We start from the raw sequence: 21,797 nt of genomic DNA on the forward strand, positions 1-21,797 counted from the left end.
CACATTCATGAGTAGCTGCTGAGCAATATCTCCTACTGCATGTCTTAACAAGGACAGTTTTATCTCTACAGTCTGTCTTCCTTTCCAAAAACTGGGGCAAGTTGAAATAAAAACAACTCTTTGTACTGTTAAAAATGATATTTCTGAAACGCTGTATTGTTGTATTGTGTCCTTGCAAAGCTATATAGAACTTCAGTCAAGGAATGTAGACCTTGAGTGACTTTGCTTTTATTTCAAGTATTTTCTTGTCCTGATGGCCTTTTCACAGACTGTAGGAGATGGACAGAGAAATCATAAACTTAAGCAACAATCAGAGATTTAAAAGAGTGTGAAGGGAAAAGAACCAGGATGTGTACAATATGTATGTGTTAGCTCTGCAGTTTAGTTAGGAGCTAGGGAATAATGTGCTCTATGTGAAAACAAACAGTTAGAAATTATTTTTAGTCTAATTAATGCTTTATCAATTTAGTCAAGGTACAGCAACATCTTACTAGTTTGCTTACAAGAGTGCTAACACTAGAATCCACCTCACTTAGTTTCTCTACAGGTCTGTTAATAATTCAATAACATCAAGTAACTGCCCAATTCTTCTTACCCTCCCTACTCATTGCTGCATGCGTTGTTAGCAACCAAGTTCTTATTTGGGACCAGCATGGTGGGAATAATGGAAGGTTATTTTACCCTTTCTTCTTGGTCTTTGTGTATGCTTGAGGTAATTTTTGTATGCTTTAATTCAGCATGAGGGGTATGTTCTTATAGTTGATTCATAGGGCTAAATTAATTGTGATTCCTTAGGTTCTAGTGCTCTTCTCTTTGGGGGAGGAGAGACGCACAGGTCTAGAAAGGTAGACAAAAACAAAAGTAATAAAACTCCCCAAGAGCAAAAAACAATTTTGGACGTAGATTGTATATGTTACCTCTTGATAATTTTGCTGTAGGGGCCAGGTTTTTACTGGCTGTTGGTAGCAGCAAAAGCACAGGGTATAAAAAGAAGAAAAAGTTGAAAACTATCTAAAGAGGGTAGGAGTGATAACAACTATGGTGCTGCTGTCAGCTGGAATAAATAATGTGCAAAAATACACAATTTTGATTGAAGTTGCTGGTTACATCCTTTGTGGGATATGTCAGTTGTAAAAACTGCTGCAGTGGATTTGATAGAGCAAAGCAAAACAAAAGTGCAGTGATTGTTTTGTGACTGACTGGAGGCAACAGCAGTAGTTAAACCATAGGCTTGACAGGTGATGGAGAGTCTAGAAATAGTAGTGGGAGGAGGAGGAGCAAGGGCTGTGCCAGAGCCCTGAGATATTTTTTCATCTTAGATGGAAAGTGAGAAAGGGTTTATACAAAAAGAGACACATAGAAGATAATGTTATGGAAACCAAAACACACAAGATATTGAAACCAGGCAATAAGTGAAAATGAAGGGAAGCTGAAGAGAATAGGAGCTTGGAAATATGATCAAGGGAGTGTGAGAGACCCTACTGGGAATACTTTTATTAGAGCAATTAGGAAGTTTTAGCATACTAAACATCTGAGCAGTGGGGAAGGTAGTGTGTTTGGTGGTGGAAATACAAAAGCCCAGTAGATTCACAGATGGGTAAGCTGGTGGGATCTTACTTCAAAGTTATGCTCTGTTCTTTTTCTTTTAAGGAGTAAGAGCTGATGGGTTGAGTACAGGAGGAGAGACAAAGTGAGCAAAATCTGAAGACAGGACTAAATATAGGTAGAAAGTGGTTGCAGGAGGAAAACAGTGGAGAAGCTTGATGTCAGAGGTAGAAAGTGAGAAAAGTAGGACTTCTTGGTGGAGGGATGACAAAGAGAAAGTAAATGCACAGAACTTTTTTCTCTGTGATCTTGTTCCAGGTGCAAAACAGGTTATGTTTGCTGTAAAGGTTTTAAATCCTCATTTACCTTTTGGCTAGGTAGCCATTTACCTCATTGCTGTGAATGGTCACCATGCATTTTCATAGTCCCTTAATTGTTGAGCAGCATCTGCTGATTTTGTGATGCCCTTTTTCTAGGTCAGGGCCAAGAGAAGAGTCTCAATCTCCCTGCTTGTCTTCTCTGTATGAGTCAGGTTGCTAGTGATAAAGCTAAGGGCCTGAAAGGCCTATGTTTTGATCATAGTTACTGGTATCCATCCTTAGGATTCTCAGTGGAGAGGCCCAGGATTCACAGGAGTAGAGCCCTTGCTCTTACCAGCAGAGCCCTCAGATCAGGATGGAGTTGTGCTGATGAAGTTGTGTGAGTGGTGAAAAAATGTTAGCCTCTTGAGCAGGTAAATGTGGTGCTTGATATTTATAGGCTGTGAAAACATATTGTTTTATTAAGATAAAACCCATGGGGGTTTTATTTTAAATTTTAGGTCTAATCTACTCTGCTCTTGTGTTCAGGGTAATTTTAATGTGTTGATGAAATAATTTTTTTTAATAAATAAGGCTTTTCATGTTCCTGTTCCCTTTCTTCCTGGGTAGTTAATGTTATTTGTTGCAAAAAATCCTGCAGGAGTTTTAGCCCTTCCATTAAAACTCAACAGTGTCTAACACCAGTGATCTCCCTGGCTGCCATATACCTCTTTAAGGGTGACCAGGGAGATCACTGGTGTTAGACACTGTTGAGTTTTAAGGGAAATAGCTGGAGGCAGGACACTATCCATAAAGGATCCTCAGTTCTGGGCATAGCCTCTTCTCATAACAGCTGATAATTACTGACTTAGTGATAATGACCGGACTCATTTGTTCTGGAAGGCTTTTGTGGTAGATAAAGGCAGTGATGTGTGTAGGGAGGCCTAAGGGGAGGCTTTGTTTGTTAGTGTGAGGCTTTAGTCAACAATGATTTATAGATTGCAGGTCAAGTTCTGTTCTTATTAATGGGATTGTAAAATATAACTGGGAATTTTACTCTGGGGAAGGAAACTCATTAGGGTGCAGGAGAAAAGGATACAGGGAAACTTTTCTTCGGTTATATATTTTGCATAAATTTTGTTTGAGTGCTTGGGGGAATAAAGAAAGGCAGGTTTTTCAGGGGTTTTTTTTCTGTTTTTGATGTTTTTGCAAGTATAAATAAATCATTGAAGTGCAGATTCCAAACACTTTTGCACTAACCAGTTTTCCCAGAGGTGCCCCTTTTATCTGTTCCACTGGGAACGGAGCAGGTTGATGATCTCCATGACTACACTGTTGTCAGTACATCACAGCTGGTGGCTCAGTATCACATCACAGACTTCAAGCACACAAGTCTTTATTGTTGAATGTGTAGAGCCATTGGAGTGGTGCATTCATCCTATTGAACTGACTTCAGTATCTTACTGGCTGAACAGTAAAACCTGAATATGCATTAATATGCTAACTAGGCTTTTTGGCAAAAGGAAATTAAGATAGATGTTGTAGGATTTCTTAGATATGGAAATGCATAAGATTTTCTGTTGTGCATTTCTATCTAAAGGTGGCATGCTTGTTTTGGCCGAGGTAGGGTTAATTTTCTTCATAGTGGCTGGTGTGGGACTGTATTTTGGGATTTTGCTGAACGCAGTGATAATAGAGATGTTTTTGTTGAGCAGAGCTTACACAGAGCCAAGGCCTTTCCTACTTTTTTTGCTGCCACACTGGGGAGGAGACTGGGGGTGCCTGGGGGGTTGGGAGGAGACACAGCCAGGACAGGTGACCCAAACTGACCACAGGGAGATTCCAGACCATGTGCCATCGTGCTCAGTGTATGCACTGGGGGAAAGGAGGAGGAAGGGAGGACTTTTGGACTGATGGAGTTTGTCTTCCCAAGGCACCTTTAGATGTGATGGGGCCCTGCTCTCCTGGAGATGGCTGAGCACCTGCCTGGCATTGCAAAGCAGGGAATTAACCCCTGGTTTTGCTTTGCTTGTGTGTGCAGCCATTACTTTCCTTATTAAACTGTCTATCTTTCAATCCACAAGTTTTCTATCTTTTATCCTTCTGATTCTCTCCCTGATCCTACTGGTTGGAGAGTGAGCAAGTGGCTGCCTGGGGCTTTGCTGCTGGCTGGGCTCATACCATGACCGGCTACACCAGTGTTTTCAACCAGTAAACAGGATAAAGAGGCTTTTATTTTGGTAGCTTTGAAAGACAACAGATGTTGGGCTCATTCCCTGCCCTAGTTCAGTACTCCTTGATCTGTAATACCTTAACCTAAGATTGCATGTGGCGTGCCAAAGGGGGAATGGAATTACAGGCTTTTGTATGGTCAATCTCTGTGTGAATAGTTGTCATTTGACTGTTATTTTACCCTTTTTGTATTAATTATCTTTATCTAGTATTAAAGCTGCAAATTGCTTGTAAAAGCACTTTCTTACCTGCTGTGTGTCCATGGTGTAGAGGGTCTTCAGGTGCCAGTGTGAAATAAGCTTGTGATAGTATCAGTAACAGAGAGTTAGGTGGGAGTTCTGAGTTCTAGTGAACATTTAAAAAATGTGAGCAATTTCTTTGCAGATCAGTTTTACATCAGATTTGTCGAAATGAACACTTCAGAGTTAACTCAACCCACATCTGTTCAGGTTTTCTTCCTTTTTTTTTTTTTTATCAGTTGAACAAGCAAGGTTTATGAAAAAAAAAGATGATTATAAATAAAACATTTTTCAAAATCTCAATATGTGGTTTGTTGGCAAAGTGTAAGCTTTTATTTAGAGCAATTCTGAATTAGGAGGTTTGAATCAAAGAAGCTTTGACTTTAAGTTTTTCCCTGCAAAATAAAAACTGTTGGCATTTTGGATCTCCTGTGGCTATTTACCTTCCAAGCAATCATTATTATAGTTTTCAGAAGGTTCTATTGAATGGTTCTGAGGCTTTGGATTTTTAAGTAGAATTTTCTGAGAGTGCCAGAGCTGGCTTCTAGGCAGTCTGTTGATGCCGAGAACATAAGACCTCTAATTACTCAAAGACCGATGTTGTTACTTAAATATAAATCAACACAATTAATTTAATATGGAGTTGTTAGCTGGAATTATGAAAGACACAAGTTGCATCAGTTGTAGAGGCTGAGTCATATGTTGTAACTGTTGTCTGCTTTTGTGAACAGCACACTTGTGTTTCTGTAGAACATCTGTAAGTCGGGAGATCTGTGCCCCATTCCACTCTCTGTGCAAAACCAGCTGTGGTGGTCTTATGATAGCTTCACTTTTTTTTGGTGTTCTTAGATGAAGTTCACAGAATGTGTTTGGAGCCTTAGTGTGCTCCCTGTGTTCACTGTAAATGCATGCTCATTTGTGCAAGTACACATATACGTAAAAAATTGCGAGATTAGCTTTTTCAAACTAGCACCTTAATACACCTATGATTCTCTCATGCCTGCAGAATTTACAAGGTAAAGGGAAGGAAACCAGCCAAAGTACATCAGTCATGAAATTCTTTTGCAGTGGACACCTTCGTGTTTGGTAGTGAACTGCCCCCAGCTTCTCTAGCAGAATCCCGTGGGCAGAGGACCGTGGAAAATTCTTTTTCCAAAACTGGATGAAATTAGGAACTTACTACAGAATCAGTAATATTCAGTGCATCACACTGTTTGTACAGGGAGGCAGATTATCTTGTAAGAATGCAAAGGGGGGAAGAAAAGAGCAGTTAATGAGTGCAGTTGGTAAATTCCTGTTGATTTAAGGGTACAGGGAAGATAAGAAGAAATGAGGGATAAGCATAAGACCTAAGCAGGAGCAAAGTGCAGGAGTTAATAATGTTGACATTTAGCATCGCAGCATTAAGAAATCAACCCTGATTTGAGTTTATATATACAGTCTTTTATCTTGAGTTATCATTAGACTCTACAACACAATGCTTTTCCATACAGAGATTTTATTTTCAACACTGAAAGCTATAAACATTATTGAAAACAAGAAAGAAATCAAAACTGATGAGCAGGAAAGAAACTGGGCCAACAATCCCCCCATTTGATTTTTAGCATACTTTGGCAGCAAGGTTCAGTGACACATTACATGGCAATAGAAATAGCTGTATTGAGCATCTCAGTAATGATGTCTTTATCCTTGCTGTTACAGGAACAGTGTGCTACTGACCACTTCCAAATTAATATAGCTTTTCTTTTTTACAGTATAATAATACTATGCTGAAGGTTTTTTGTTATTCGTAGTGCTTTCTCTGTCTTACCATTGAATTGTAACCTGATAAAAGAAATATGTCTAATTTTGAAACCCAAGAGAGTACCAAAGCAAATTAAGTTTTGAATTCCATACAGTCATTTATGTTGGGAGTTTGCTCTAGAAGCTTATACTGCAACAGGTGTTCTGCCCCAGCAAGTATTTTATCAAGTTGCGTTTTGTTCTGTCAGAGAAGATCTTTATATGAGTGAGATTCTCACAGGTTCCTTTCAGGTATGGTGTGTATGCGTATCTATATACAGATGTATGTAGATATTTGCAAGTACAGATATATGCGTTTGAATATATGAAGAATACTTATAGACTACTCTGTCGTTTTAAGAGAAATTTATACTAAGTTTCAGGGTCTTTTCAGATCTTACCCTGTTCCTTACAGTTTCTTCCCAAACAATAGTTCCCGTTAGATCAAAGGCATGCAGTGTGCGTTTGGTTGTGTGTTTTGAGTGCTGGTGACTGAGGTGACTGCACAGAGTGCAGTGATGGATGCTACTGCAGTGCTGAGGTCATTGCTCAGTTGTTTGTGACTATGGGGTTTTTTTTCCCTGTTCTATTTAAATCATAGGAATAACATCAGAGGTACTTCAAAAGGAAAGATGTAAGCCAGTGTAGTCTTCTTTGTAACTCCACTAACAGCTGTTCACAGAAACTCATGGTGTTTTTCTCTTGTTTGAATATTTCAAGCAGTTTTTTTAAAAGGAGAAAGCCAAAAAGCTTTCCAAAATGTGCTGGCATTTAAGTAACTCTTTAGTCTAGCCCACTACTGATGGAAGTGAACAGCAGTGTATTGAGAAATTGCAAAAAATAACTGCTGAATTTGACTTGTGTTCCTCTTTGCCTTGTTGACAGACATTGATGAGTGTGCTGAAGGACGGCATTACTGTCGTGAGAACACCATGTGTGTGAATACACCAGGATCCTTCATGTGTGTCTGCAAAACCGGATACATCCGCATTGATGATTATTCATGCACAGGTAAGAGCTGTGTGTTTCTGCAAGGAAATAGCAGGATGGTGGTATTTAGGAGTACTGATATGATTCTTCTAAAGTTAATCTTTGTTGGAGTCACAGAACACCCAAATGACATGTTAAACAGAATAAACACCATAATCTGGTACAGAAATTTAATGAATTTTACAGATTATATGTAGGTCATATTGTTTTCCTGAAATTGTAAAGTAGGCTGGATTGTCTTATGGGTCTGCACCGTTTTGCGTGCTGATTAAAAAGGTGAAGGGAAGAGACTGAAGACGAAAATAAGTGAGCGAAAATAGTGCTGTTTTACTTGGTTTTCATGTCCCACACCAGTACAGCTTGTCTTGGATTATAGCGACTCTTCTGCAGACTTTAGATGGAGTTAAATTTGCTACATATTAAGAGTGGCTGTGTCCTCATTCTGGACTCTCCAGGCTCAGTTCTCCCAAGTTCAGAGGGCAGGAGTTCTGCTTGCCTTGAACCACTGGAGAACATGGTCAGTCTTATCTCTGTATCTTCCCTTTTTGCTCTACTGCCAGGGTACGTGTTTGGTTCATAGTGACTTTCTGTTTTCTATTTATTTCTGTCTTCTATCTTTTATTGCAAGATAATTTAGGGTTATGGAATGAACATGGGACATCTGAAACAACCTTCTGTATCAGACCCACTCTAAGTGTTCCTGTATTTCTTCCTACAACACAGATAAAGAAAATATTAATTGATCATGTGACATGTTTACTCAGTGAAAAAAATACTATCTCTGTTTTGCGTGCACAGGATTACAAATTAGGTTTTTCTATAAAATGCTACATTTTTTCAGTAAAGCATTCTTGAAGTTTGTATCATCTAACAGAAATTGGCTATAAATGTATGAGAGTATTTGGAATGTGAAAGCAGCACTGTGAAATTAATTTCTGATTTTTTTCTGTCCATTGTGTCTTGTATTTTTAGTATCGATGATATGTCTTGGTACAGAAACAGCTTCTGATGATCTGGTATGATTTCCTTTCCCAAACATGCACAGCACTCAAGGACATGGATTTCAAATCACATCCATGTGATTTTTTTGAATGCTGTCTTACCTATACTTGTCATTCCTCTCATACATTGGCAAGCACTGTTTTACTGCAGTAAGCCCACTTTTTGAAGGCCCAAGTTATAAAGCCTGCCCACAGGAGGTCCTTCCTGAAGCAGCCAGTACGTTTCTGATCATTCTCTTATATTTTCCACACTCACCACTGAGTAAAGAAATTGTTTCACTATCTCCTGAGTGTGAATATTGGGATTATTTTAGGACCAACTGTGTCTAAATCTGTGGGATGCTTTTTCTGCTTGGCTTCCCGTAACTTGCTGTTCTGATTGAACTTTGCAAATGGTAAAGCATCACCAACTTTGCAGGGGCATTGGGTTCCTATAAATATAATAAAGGTAGTTCTTGAGGGTCCTCACATTGCATTCCTCATACTTGCTGAAACATACTGTTATGAAATACAGAGTAGTTAAGAGCTCTAGACAGTCAAACTTCTGTAAAAGGTGTTAGAAATCCATTTTAGATCCAACACTGCAAACTGAATGTGGTTCTACATTTGTAAATCATAGTTTCCTGTGAAATCAGCCTGATGGGTGACAAAATGAATTATTTATTTTCCACCTTTGTCAATCAAGCTGGGAAAAGTCAATGCTAAAAAAAGGAATTAGACGAAAAAGCTTTGTAAGATTTCAAATCATAAGACCTACTAGGCCATCTGAGCTGTAAGTCATGCTGTGTATGCACGTCAAAGACTCTATATGTATGAGCAATGCCACTTACTATTATTTGGGACCTGGAATTTTTCTGAACTTAAATTTTACATATTGGATTTTGGGTACAGGCAACCATGAGGATACAGTCTCTGCTGGATGATGGAATTTCAATGAATGGCAACCTAACATCATAAAGTGTATATGTTACAAAATAACTGCATTATTTTTTCTGGTTCCACAACTATTGAGTGAGCTCCTCTGGTGTCTGTGATAAATGTATTAGCTAATCAACCCTCTTTTTCCCTCTGCAGAGTTTAAAGTTCTTAGCAAGTCTCTATTTACCTTATTGGCAATTCTAGGTTTAACTTGCCAGCTTAAATATGAAAGAAACTGAGGAGGAGGCTGTTTTTAATTCAGTTCAGGAATAACAAGAATAGGGCAAACAAGCAATAATTGACCCTTTGTGTTACTAAGTGTTAAAATTTTTAAGATATATTTCAGGTCACAGTTTCTTATAATGCTGTGTAATTTAATTCAGTTATGGAATTGTAGTTGTGAGTAAAATAGCTGCCACTATAAACTGGAGAGGAAGCTCTGGTAACACATCCTTTGGAATATTACTGAGCAGGAAAAAAAAACAGTCTGTAACTTGGCATTAATATGTCATTGTTTGCACAGGATAGCTGAATCCCAGGAAGATGTTGAAAAATTATGTGTGGACCTTGATTAGGCAGGTTATGATGTAGGTGATGTCCACAGCTTGCTGGCAGACTAACATACCTTATTGTCCCGTCCAATGAACACACATATAATTTAGCAGTCATTGATCAAAAGAGAAAAGAGCCATAAAATCGGTGACATTGAAGAGTTTTTCTCCTGTACGAGACATTTGAAAAGAAATCTGTGCTATCTATCTCTGTCAGAGTCATGCACACAAAAGACTGATTTAGACAACCCATAGCTGCTTCCAAAACAGCTCCAGTTTCTTTTGTTTATTGCAAGTTTTACAATAGATCTGAATTACATTTTTATTTTCACAACAAAAGATGTAATGAAGACATCAATTTCAGGTATTGTTATTTGTATTCATAGTGGAACCAAGATTCTCAGGGTTAGATTGAGTTAGTCACAACCATGTTTACACAGAAATCTGTTGTTCATGACTGATTTTTATGTTCAGAAATCAATCATAGCTATGAGAAGGAGACGACTTCTAAGTTGCACCCATATGCCAAATGGGTGCACAAACTGCAAATTAAAGTCATAAAAATATGCCCTGGGCTACCATGCTTTGGTATCCTACAATGATATCGTCTCATTCCCCTTCCACTTTCCTTCCCAAAAGCTGGAGTGTAATGATGTTGTGCCGGGGGAAGGAAGGTAGATAATGGCATGAATCTCTGCTGGGGCACTTTTATATGTGCACTAGGATGCTGGTGCACCGTCACTGTTAGCTGGGATCAGATCAGGATGCTTTAATTATTTTCTGAAATAATAATATTCACAACTTTACTTTGTGTGGGATTACAGAAATGCATGTACTGTTTTCTTGGCTTTAAAAAAGAAAGTTTTACTTCTGGAAACAAAGAAGAACTCAGTGTCACCTCCAGTCTTTCAGGCTGCTTTGTAATTTGCAGCTGGTAGCATTGCTCTGAGCAGCATAGCGGATGTCTTTTCCTCCACACTTTATTATGGGAGAGGTTAGGAAATGAGAGATGAGAGCTCTCTTTTTCACACTTGGCTCTAACAATGAAGAGTTCATACCAGCCACAGTGAATGGTCCATCATGTTTAGTCTCAACAATTGTCTTTAGTTGTCTCCATTGGGACCACTCACCTAACTGAGTAACCCAACAAGAATTGAACAGAACATCCAAGACCCTGTGAGACTTAGTGCTTCCTCTGGAGACTGTATTAAGGCAGAGGAAGGTGCATTCCCTGGTCTGGAGAAGACATGGATCTTCTGAGCCCCAGATGACTTTTAAGCCTCTGTTTATGTGCAAAATCATGAGCCACCTTTTATTTATTTTTTTGCTTTCCATTTGGCATAAAAGGGGGAAGTTGCTCTGACAGAAGTGCTGGTAGTGTGCTCTGCCTCTCCTGGGGTTTGGAGTCACTGAGATGATGTGGGTGAGGTAATGCAGCTGATGTTGCCCTCTCAGAGGCCTCCTGAGGTCTCATGTTTCACATTTGGTGGCACTGGAGGGGCAAGTGTAGGTGCTCCACAGGAGTACCCTAGGACAGTATATTCAGTTCTTCCTGTGCTTGTGGTCTGGGCAAAATGATAAATGACTGACTGGAAGAAGGGCATTTAAGTGTTAGTGTAGAAGCCAGAATCTTTGAATTAATGTTTGCACATGCTGTTTTCTGGAGTTTATGAAATTCTGATTACATATTTCTGGTAGTTTTTTTCTGTTTGTGTTTTGTGGTTTGTTAGGGTTTGGTTTTGTTTTTTTTTTTTTGAGAGAAGTGAGTAATCTACAACTTTATACCCAGACACCAGTGAGACTTTGTAATTGTTCTGTACTTTGGCAGAAAATACATGTGAATTCTTAACTGATTATTAATTATTAAAAGCACATCAGGCATATTGCAAATTGTGGGCTACTTCTTCCAAGCATGCTCTGGCCAAACTAGCAATGATGTCCATTTGAAATGTGTGGGACCACTGCCACATGTGGAGTTGGATGCTCACATACGTGTTTTAAGTGTCTGCAGACCATATAATGTTTCTTCATAACCACTTTTGTCAATCCATTTCAGATTATTTTGTCTTTACTTTTAATTTTAACTTTAGCCATGTCATACTAAATTTTTGCCAGAAAATTTGGCAAGCCTAGTGGAGATTTTAAGCCTGTGAGGCCATTATTGTGCATTACAGCCTGGTACTATCACGTTTGTGCTCCTGGGTTTGTTTTCTGACTTCTAAAGAAAATGGTGAAGGATTTTTATATAATATCTCATCACTATGTTGGGTACATTTGGGGTTGTTTGTCTTCAGAGTCAAAATAGAAGAGATTAAGTAGTTCTTTAGAATCATGGAATCATAGAATGGTTTGGGTTGGAAGGGACTTGGAAGACCATTTAGTTCCCCCCTTCTGCCATGGGAAGGGACAGTTTCCACTAGACCAGGTTGCTCAAAGCCCACAGGTTGGTCTTTGGCCTTTTTGGCTTGGTCATATGGCAAAAACTACTCAAAGCAATGAGGAGTATGTTGAATTCACCAGGCAATAACCAACTGCATCCGGCTGGACCTCCCTCCTCCTCTGCCCCAGCCTATGTGTCTTTCTGAGTCTCAGAGATTTTCCTAACAACATTTTTCTGAAAATGGTGTCAATGCATTCAGCAGCATTTAATTTTTTTCTGCAATAGCCTCTCACAGTAAACTGAAGTCTAATAATAGTTTTCACATAAATTACCAAGAAACATGGTTGTAGTAAGTTGAGTGACACCTGAAATGTTAATTCTTGGGCATACTGGCAGCTCTGCGTATTTTGCAAATCAAATTAAATCACAAATCTGTTGCAAATTGGAAGGAATTCCAAGATCAACATTAAAATAATTAAGAGTCTGGGGAGATTGATTTGACATATGGAAAAGATTTAAGGAGAAAACTACGCATTTAGCTGCATAACAATGATGAATGGGCATAAAGTAGGGATTATGATAACAGTAATACTAATTAATAATTACTTGGGAGGTTTCAATAGTAAGAGGAAAATGTAGGGGAAAGTACTGGCCTGCAGATATGTGGCCAGTACGTTTTGACTTTAGTTTTTCAAGTCTGACTCATATTCTTTACTCTCTAATGATCCTGTGGGATGACTGGAAAAATTCACCCTGACATAATGCATAGAGAACTGATTGCCCATTCAACTCTCATGTGTCTGATACTTTTCTGTCTGCCTTTCTGCCATTTTTCCCATGCAGCCATTAATGTTTTCCAACTGGCTACATCAGTGGGATTTATTTTACATTTGCTTTGCCCATAGCAATCAAAACTGTATCTTTCCTAAGCTCTCCTGTTTGGATCTATTCTTCTAGCTATCTGTGCCTTATAAACAACTTACACATCTGCTTGGAGTTCAGCTAATGCCACTAGTGATGTCTGTGCTTAAGAAAGATACCTTTTGGTTTGGTATTTTGCTCCTTTTTTTTTTTCATACAGTGTGTAGCCAAGGTTTGGGTCTTGCCTCCTTTTTGTTCATTGATGCTTTGTTTACAATATAACTCTTTTAGGGTGCTTATGAGAAAACAGAGGCGCTGTCTTTGCAGTGCAAATGCATCCCATCCTTATCCCCTTAAATGCAGATTCCTCCACTTTGGGAACCAGCAGGTATCTGGAAGGACTTTAAAATTCCAGTTATAAGGACATGCTACTTCATTGGAATTACAGCTCATACCATTTGTAATTCAGATGCCCAGATTATCAAGACTTCAGCTTTTAGCCCAGTTGTTATTCTCTATTTCTTGCAAGCTACATTTATTTTTGAGGGGAAATACAGTCCCTGTCACATGCGTTTTTTTATTAACATAGTACTCTGACACACTCTGGAAAAATGATTCCTCTTGGCATCTAGAAACTCAAGTTCATAAAAGTGCATCTGCCTCTGGGCTTCTGTTCAGATTTCATTGGTTTATTTTTGACTTATAAATCCATCAATTGTTTGGGACATAAACAGTCTGAGAAATCTCGTACTTTTTTCTATACTGTGCAGTAGAAGTGAAGGTTAATGGCAGGGAGATTTGAGAAAAAGTTTTGTTGAATTTCTTGTGAGAATGCTGAAGGTAAAATCCATCTTTATTCCCTAGAGCACATACCAATTCACATGTTCAGGAAAAGTTCATTTCTGGGTTCTCATGTGAGGTGGAAAATTATTTTTTACCAGTTGGTACAAAATGGTCCTACCCATTGGTAGGATTTCAGCTACCTGTGAAGTGTGGATGTTTTCCAATATCATGTATTGCTAGCTTTTTTTTTTTCCAACTCAACATTTCAGATCCCACAAATGAGTTCTGAAAACTGAAAAGCATTACCTTTATGTATTTAAAATTATAAATCTAGCTTACATGTGAGGCATGTGTGCTGTGTTTTAGCACCAGCATTAACCTCTTCTAAGAGTAATGTAGTTATCTGAGTTTCCATGGACAAAAGCTAGGGCAAGACTGAATTAATCCAGAGTTGAATGAAGTCATCCATCTTCTTTTTAAAGCTGTATGCTTGTCCTAAGTTAAAGTATAAAATTTGCCTGTTTTTTCAGACGCACGAGTGTATCCATCCACAAGTCGTCCTGAAGGTAATAAGAACTCATAGTGCTTAGTACTTTGATAAATGAGACCACATTTTAATGTGACTAAATATGGCCTCAGCTTCATTCAGCACTGATGTATGCCCTTTACCCTTCACTGCTGCAAAGAAGTTAAAAAAATAGAATGTTGGCTTAGAGGAGTCATAGACTTATAGTGTCCCAACTTGGCTACATGAAAATGCTGTAATGTGAGAAATAACAATAAAAAAAGCTAATTTCTTCCTGTTTATTTCCCTTGACTTATTTTTCATGAATTCGGCAACATTCAAGTTTTCCTCAAGTTCTGCAGCTTATGGAGGAACTGAGTTCATTGACAGTGCTTAAATAAAAGCAGAATAATTGCTCAGTATGGTGCAAGGGACAGAGCAATAAACAAGCATACTGACAGGGGCTGGTTGTAACATCATTGTACTGACATACCACAGCTCAAGTAAGGAAATGTTTTAGTCAGCAAACTGCTGGAGAATATATGATGTGGGCAAATGAACCATCTGTCTCCCCATCTCCAATTTTGGTTACACCCCCACCCCAGTTATGTTAGAGGTAATGTGTACATGCATTATCACACAGAGCAGTGCAAACTCCTCAGAGGCGATGGTGTCCAGCTATACTGCCAGGGTTGCTATTAGTAATAAGCACTGTAGAAGTCAGCTTGTGTGCATGGAGCCTTTTTAACTCAAAGCCTATTTGATTCTGGTTTCTATTACTTGGCCCAGTTTCCATTCTGCTTTATAGTATGTCAGCCTACACAAAGCTCTCAATCTTCTTTGAGGATAAATTCTCTCCAATATCCACTTCCTAGCAGTACGATAATTCACAAAGCTAATAAAGGAATGATCTCTCAGACTGAGCTTGTTGCTATGCAACCACATTACTAAGATAACAACACAAGTAATTTTTATATATCTGCTGTATCTTATACAACTGAACTCAATTATGCTTTATTTGGATTGAATCAGGTTATCCTTGGCAACTTAGTTTGGAGTCTGTTTCAACTTGGAATGAGAACTTTTTTTTTTCCTAGAGGATAATTTTTAGGTCCCATCTTCTCCTTGGTTACTGACCCAGTTCATGACAACTGTTCATCTGGCTGTGCAATTACAGCAGGATGGATTTCTCAGCTGATCAAAATCCAACGCATTTTTAAAGGGTCCTTGGTAGAACACGATTTGAGTTGTTAAACAGAAAATGTATTCCCTTGACAAAGATGCGAATGAATGATTTCCAGTACTAAATACTTAATTCTTTTACATAAATAATTTCTTACCAAATATATATATATATTTGATATATGTGTGTGTATGTATATGCTTATCTATGTATCTATCAATGCATTATATAGCATAGATTTCCTATTGGCCTTGGGAGCAAAGGTTGGTAAATGGTATTATATCAAAAGCAGTCTCTATTTTGCATTTCTACAATTTCTGTATTTGGTTTAAAATTTATCTTTCTGCAGAAGCATACATCAGAATTTATTATTTTGTTCTACGAGGAATATATTTTCCATTCTTTGTGCAATGAGGATTTTTTCAATATATTAAAGGAGTTCTAAATATCAACTTGAGAATATACTCAGCTTACAACTAACTCAGAAAAGAGCGAAACCTTTTTTTTCTTAATGTAAAAAATTGAAATTACAGTCTTTCCAAGCATTGATGTTGCTTGATATTTTATATCACAGCATTAGGACAGACATCCAGTGTGCCTCCTTTTTCTCAGTGTTCTGAAGCACTCTACAGCTTTTCAATCACTCAGCATCCCTCGTCAGCTTCTACAGTGCAGTTATGTGTTGTGTCAGTACAATATGATTGGAAAGTAGAGGTGTAGGAGTATAGCAAAATTAACACAGTATATTGTAGAAAAATAGAAAATCTGTCAAATCATGCAGCGCTACATGAATTATTAATTCCTAAGGTAATTACATTGACTCTTTATGTTAGAATTTTACTGACATTGACGCAGGAGATGGCATTTAGTTTGTAATTAAGACACTCTGATGTACATCTCTTTGTCTAAACTCACATTCTAATCAACAGAGGTCAAGAATTCAGCTGGACCCAACTCAGTTGTCTATTTACAGGTTGGAGGCAATCATCATGATAGGATTAGCAGATCCAACTCAAGACCTTGATTCATTGTAGCATGACATCCCTTCGCAGCTGAACCTCCCCTGGCCTGTCCTCCTGCGGATGATCACAGACTGTGACAGATAGACTGTAAAGATCAGGAAACACAGTAGGCAGCCTTGAGGACAGTTTGTTTGAAGTCATAAGGATCTTTCTGGCTCAGGAGATGGGAATCTGCTGCTGTCTCACTGAGCGAGCCAGAAGTGAGGGAAGTTGGATGGCTCACATCTATCATGTCTGAGCCAGCTGGTGATTGCCTCATGCTGGGAGAGTGTTGCCTGCTCTCAGAGGGACTCCAGCCAAGGTCAGTGAGAGACTGGAGCTACTGCATGAAGCAAGACAGTTTTTAAAAAAAGGAACAGTGGGGTTATTTAAGGTTGTGTGATCATGCTCTATTGATGTCAGTGGTTTTCTACACATTCACAGTAAGTTGTCTATAGCCATGATACCATTTAGCTGGGCTTTCAGGGTAGTGGATACTGCTGGCAGTATATGGGTATCATGTCTGTCTTTTGGAATTCTACTGTCAAAAACCATTTCTAATCTAAGACAACACAGTCTTTAGAAAAGACAGAGGGTAAGAAAGCTAATTACCAACACTGTTAAAGGGAGACATATTTTTTTAATATTGTCCAGGGCTTCAGAAGCCTTTTCTTTTAATATTATAGTTGCAAGTTTTTTCTTTGAATTAATATGGAAGATTCCTGTTTTGATAGATAGGAATTTCTGAATTATTTCAGTTCAGACAATGTGTGGGCATGGAAACTTTTAATTCTTTACAGTTTGATTCCGACTTCATGCCACATGGCGCTGACTCCTGAAACAACTTAGAAGTGTCCTTTGTTTTTCATGTAATGTTTATGAGAGATTAATATGCTTTATGATAATGGAAGACTATTTCCTTAACTCCTGTTTTATACTGTCAGTCATTGCAATTTAGTATGTCATCTTCTGTGACAGTTTGTCTCTGCAATAGTTCTCTATCAATATTGCTACCTTTGTCAGTCTTTTGGACTGATGATTATCGACTTAGAAAACCTTGTACCTCACTATACCAAACTGCTTTCTTGTAGTAGAGACCCCTTGACCACACCAGGAGTTGCATCCCTCCTAGTCCTTCTTTGCACACAGAATTATACTGAAGTCTACCTTGAAATGCCCAAAGTAAACATACTGGATTTATCCACTTCAATGACTCACCCAGTGTCTGTGTTCCTATGTGTAGTCCCAAAGAATGGTTTATATTTTTAGTTTTGCCTCTAACTTCTGGTTCACACTGAAATGTGCGGATAATTTTGCATTCAGGCTATGGTTGGTCATGCACGAATGCATAGTGTGCAGGTTAAATTCTCACTTCCTCTGCCCTTCTGATTTTGTCTAAAACTAGTTTCAGTCCCTGCATTTGCTCTGTCAGTGTTTGCCAGCTTGTGTAAATGGATAAAGGCAACAGAGTCTTTGGCAAGACCTCTCCGCAGCACTCAAAAAGAGTGGCTCAGCAAGAAGGAACAAATACTAACTACTGAGATAATATATTGGCCGTCCTTAGGGTTGTGATCTGCTAATGCCCCAAGGAAGACCAGTGAAATCATCATGAGTAACTTGAAAAAATCACATTGATACAAAGGCGAGCATTGTTGTCTGTGTTGTACTGCTGTACAGTATAATCTTAAGGGGTTTGGTTGAAATTTCCCTTTTGTTAGTAAAGCTGCATTTTGTGAGGTAATGTTTCTGAAAGTACTGTGTCTATTAAAGATACGTCATATTTTCTTGAGGACATTATCAATACACAAAACTTACAAAACTGTTCTGTCTTTTTTTTTTTTAAGAAAATGCTAGTGGGTTTGTGGCATCTTCAAGACTGATCTAGAAAACTGAAAATCAAAATTATTTCAGGAACGGTAATCAATTTACCTTCTTGAAACCATGCCCTTTACTGTTCATGTAGTCAGCTGTGCAAAAATTGACATACCCCCACCTCATCAAATAACAAAGAAACCTTTGAATATATCAATGTTTGTATCAAGGACCAAGAGCTCTCTCAACAAGCTTAGCAATAAAATAGGAAGCTGCTCCAACTAAATGGTTCACAGGAGTTTTTGTGGGAGTATGTATTTTTTCATCCTGACAAGCTTCCGAATCATCTCAAAAAGACAGTATCTGCTTATTTCTGTTGTTATATGCTGCAGTCTTTTCACATCCTCCAAAATATTTTATTAGGAGAAATGGTGCAAGGAAATGTATCTATTTCATATTTTTAAAGTAAAAGGTATTCCAGAGAAAACACATGCAGTAAGCTAGCTTGATTAGCCTGTAACTCGCAATGCTCAAAATAAAAAGTCACTGTTGTCTTCTGTAGCTGTTCTTTAAAATTGTCACAAGAAATAATTCAGAATTAAGTATCTAAATGTTTTGTCCTTTTGCTTTCTCAATTCATGTTTTGCTTTAGGAATGAGCATTTAAAAAAAAAATATCTATGTCCTTATTTATTTAGATTTTATTCCTTCATGATATATTTACCTGTTTGAGTGTGTCTCCCAATTTACTTTGAACGGGGCACAGAATTTAATCATGCATGGTTATTTTCTAATGCAAAATAATATTAGAGTGGTAGACTGCTTAATTATGCAATAAAAGATGAATTTATACTATCCCAAATATCTGTCTTGGCAGATACTTGAACTAATTTGTAAATACTTTGTAAGTTAATGTCCAAGTCACGTGGAAATGGAGATTTGGACTGGACTGACAAAGATAAGTAGCTCTGAGTCTCACAGACCAATCACCAGGAAAAATATATTGTCAGCAAGAGTAATTACAGCAGGTAATTGTGTCATTTACCCTGTTACAGACGAGTAAATGTGATGAGTTTGGAACACACCAGCTGTCACACAGTGTTAACTTTGATGTTTAGGATTTGGAAATCTGTAGTAGAGTCTTTTAATGACAGTGCCTTTAAAGAAACAAAACTAAAGGTTTCGCACTGCTCAAAGCGGGGATAAATGGCAGTGTTACTCAAGATAAGATTGATTTCTAGAATGGTGAGCACTCATCAAGAGTATCTGCTCTAATTTGTTCAAGTGTTTTTAAAATTTTGGAGTGTGCAAATGTTTGGAAAGAAAAGTTTGTTAGCTCGTTCCTAACCCTTCAGAAGGTAAAATTGGGTGAACTTAAATTCTGTCTGCATCATTTTAATGCCTGAGAAGTAAACAAAGTTGTTGTTGGTAGTAGTCTGGACAGATATTACAGTCTGCTTTGAATACCCTGGGTTTACCTTAATACACCTTCCATAGGATGGGCTTCATCTTAGATTTAAGTACTCCAGAGTTGTTCACAGCATCTCTTCCTAAATCCTAACTTTTCCAAAGAGCAGATTTGTGAAGGAAGTAGGGTTACAGAGGTGAAGTAATTGTGGGATGATATAAATAGTAGCAAAATGGAATATCTGGTCAAAGTTTACTTTCTCCTTAACTTCATTGATTCTAAATTAATATTTTGACTTTTTGAGACCTGAACAATACTGTAGACTTCATATCTGTGGTTTTGCATGTTAGAACAATTCATGGTGTCCTTAAAAAAGGCAGCAAATTTGATGGCAGAATTTTTCAGATATGTGCAGTTTGCTAAAATGTGCTTATGCAAATCTTTTTTTATCAATATAAAATACACGTAAGTATCTTATAGGTATTCCAACCTCAATGATTTTATGATGCATATAAATACAGAAATAATTATTTGTAAGCTTGGTAGACACTAGCAATTGAGCTGTGGCAACAAAAACATGGTGTAGTCTGGAGAATCTACCCATGAAACAATTTTCATACCATTACAGCAGTTGGGGGAAGGAAGGTGAGAGCACATTTCATTGCATCTCCTTTACTGTGCTGTGCAGCTTTTTGTTAGAATCAGTTCAGGCAGATCTGCAGGATATCTTCTGGCATCAAGGGCTCTATCTGAACTGCAGTAGGCAGGAGCACTTCATGGCTCTCAAGGTGGGGTGTGTGGGTTATCTCCTCCCTGATACTGCACAGTGCTGGGCACTGGCTGTGCCATTCTCCCCAGGGGCTTTTGTGGCCAGGCGAGGCAGCTGGCATGCACTGTTCACGAAGGATATGTTTCCTGTGCTCTTTTGGTGCACCTTTGTAATACCACCAGGGGGATGTATGCTAGGGAAAATTGGCTGTATTGCTGGAGATGGCATCAAGGCTGACCATAGGGAAAATCAGCAATATTGCCTTACCTTACCATCACTAAAGTATAATTTTGTCCCTGTTTTTCAGTAGAGAATTCTCTTCAAAATCAGGTAAGCAATGCTTAAAGAGGGCCTCCTCTCCCTAGAGAGCTCAAACATCTTGTCTTATGAAAAATAGTGCTGTCCTTTATAGACAGTGAGTGGTCTGAGTGTCTGAGTCACAGCACTGCCAGGGAAATGAGAGGAACTGCTTCATGGATTAAGAATTTTCTGTTGCATGAGAAGAAAGAAAAAAAGCCTATTTGTTTCCCAACATTTATGGTTAGGTAAGTTGCTCCAGATTCCTGCAGACAAGAGCAGGATCAAAGCAGCAGCAGGGTTTCATCCACCACTGTGGTGCCTTCCCAAACAAGTGCTGACTTAGGTAATGGTGCTGTGATGTTATGACTGATGTTCCAGGAGCCCCTGAACTGTGTTGACAAGCCCTGGCCACAATGCTATTCCAAAAAGAATAGAAACAGCACCAGCTGTTTCTAGAGAGTTTTGAGAACATTACTGTTCTCTGGCAGTTTTGATTGCTGAGACATCTTTCTTCTATCACTTTGTGCATATCCACCTTCTGTTAACTTTGTGCTGAGAAAGTGTTCAGAGGTGTTTTTATTGAGCCTTCTGGTCATGTGAGTAATCTCAAAGTTGTTACTAATGAAATATGAGAACAGGCAGCAAGTTGCCAGCGTCAACAGCAGTCAGGTTACTTTACAGCTTTTATTTGTGTAACAGAAATATGTGTGGGAGGGAGGCCAAATATCCAGCGGGTAGCTATTGCTAGTGGCAGACTTGTAATGACATGGAGCCTTTTAGTTAGGAAGCTGTAAATAAAAGGGTTGGAATTAGAAGAATTAAAATATACATTTTTCAGTTGGCTGAGGAAATTGTACTTGCAGCTCTAGTCTGGCTGTTCTACTAGCAATAAAATAGGGATCACCGCTGGAGATGCAGAATTTACTATCACCACTTTTGACCACATAATAGAAGATATTGAAAGCATCAGTTGATCATAAGTGCCTGGGAGTTCTTGTATACAATAAAAGTTGGAATTAAGTAAGATTTACCTGGGAATAAATAGTGCATCTGGCTAGATTAAAAAAAAAAAAAGAGAGAGAGAGAAATATGAATCTGTGAAGAAAGTCTGGAAAGTGCACTCAATGAAATACCTCTTAAAAGATAGAAACCTCATTTTAAAATGTCACTGGTGAAAGATACTAAGAGATCAGTTTGAATTAAGGCAAAAAGAAGCGGGTGACAAGATCCTTGTCAAGG

General features: G+C 38.3%; 1 protein-coding gene across 1 annotated transcript in view; it reads left to right on the plus strand.

The window, feature by feature from the left end:
• NELL2 (neural EGFL like 2) overlaps nucleotides 1-21,797 on the plus strand; it is a 117,225-nt gene that overhangs the window by 49,821 nt on the left and 45,607 nt on the right. The window contains exon 12 of the mRNA XM_005419305.1: nucleotides 6,983-7,108. Coding sequence (XP_005419362.1) covers nucleotides 6,983-7,108 — 126 coding nt within the window. The remainder of the gene's footprint in view (nucleotides 1-6,982; nucleotides 7,109-21,797) is intronic.

The sequence above is a fragment of the Geospiza fortis genome, unplaced genomic scaffold, assembly GCF_000277835.1.
Source record: "Geospiza fortis unplaced genomic scaffold, GeoFor_1.0 scaffold166, whole genome shotgun sequence".
NCBI classification, from domain to species: domain Eukaryota; kingdom Metazoa; phylum Chordata; class Aves; order Passeriformes; family Thraupidae; genus Geospiza; species Geospiza fortis.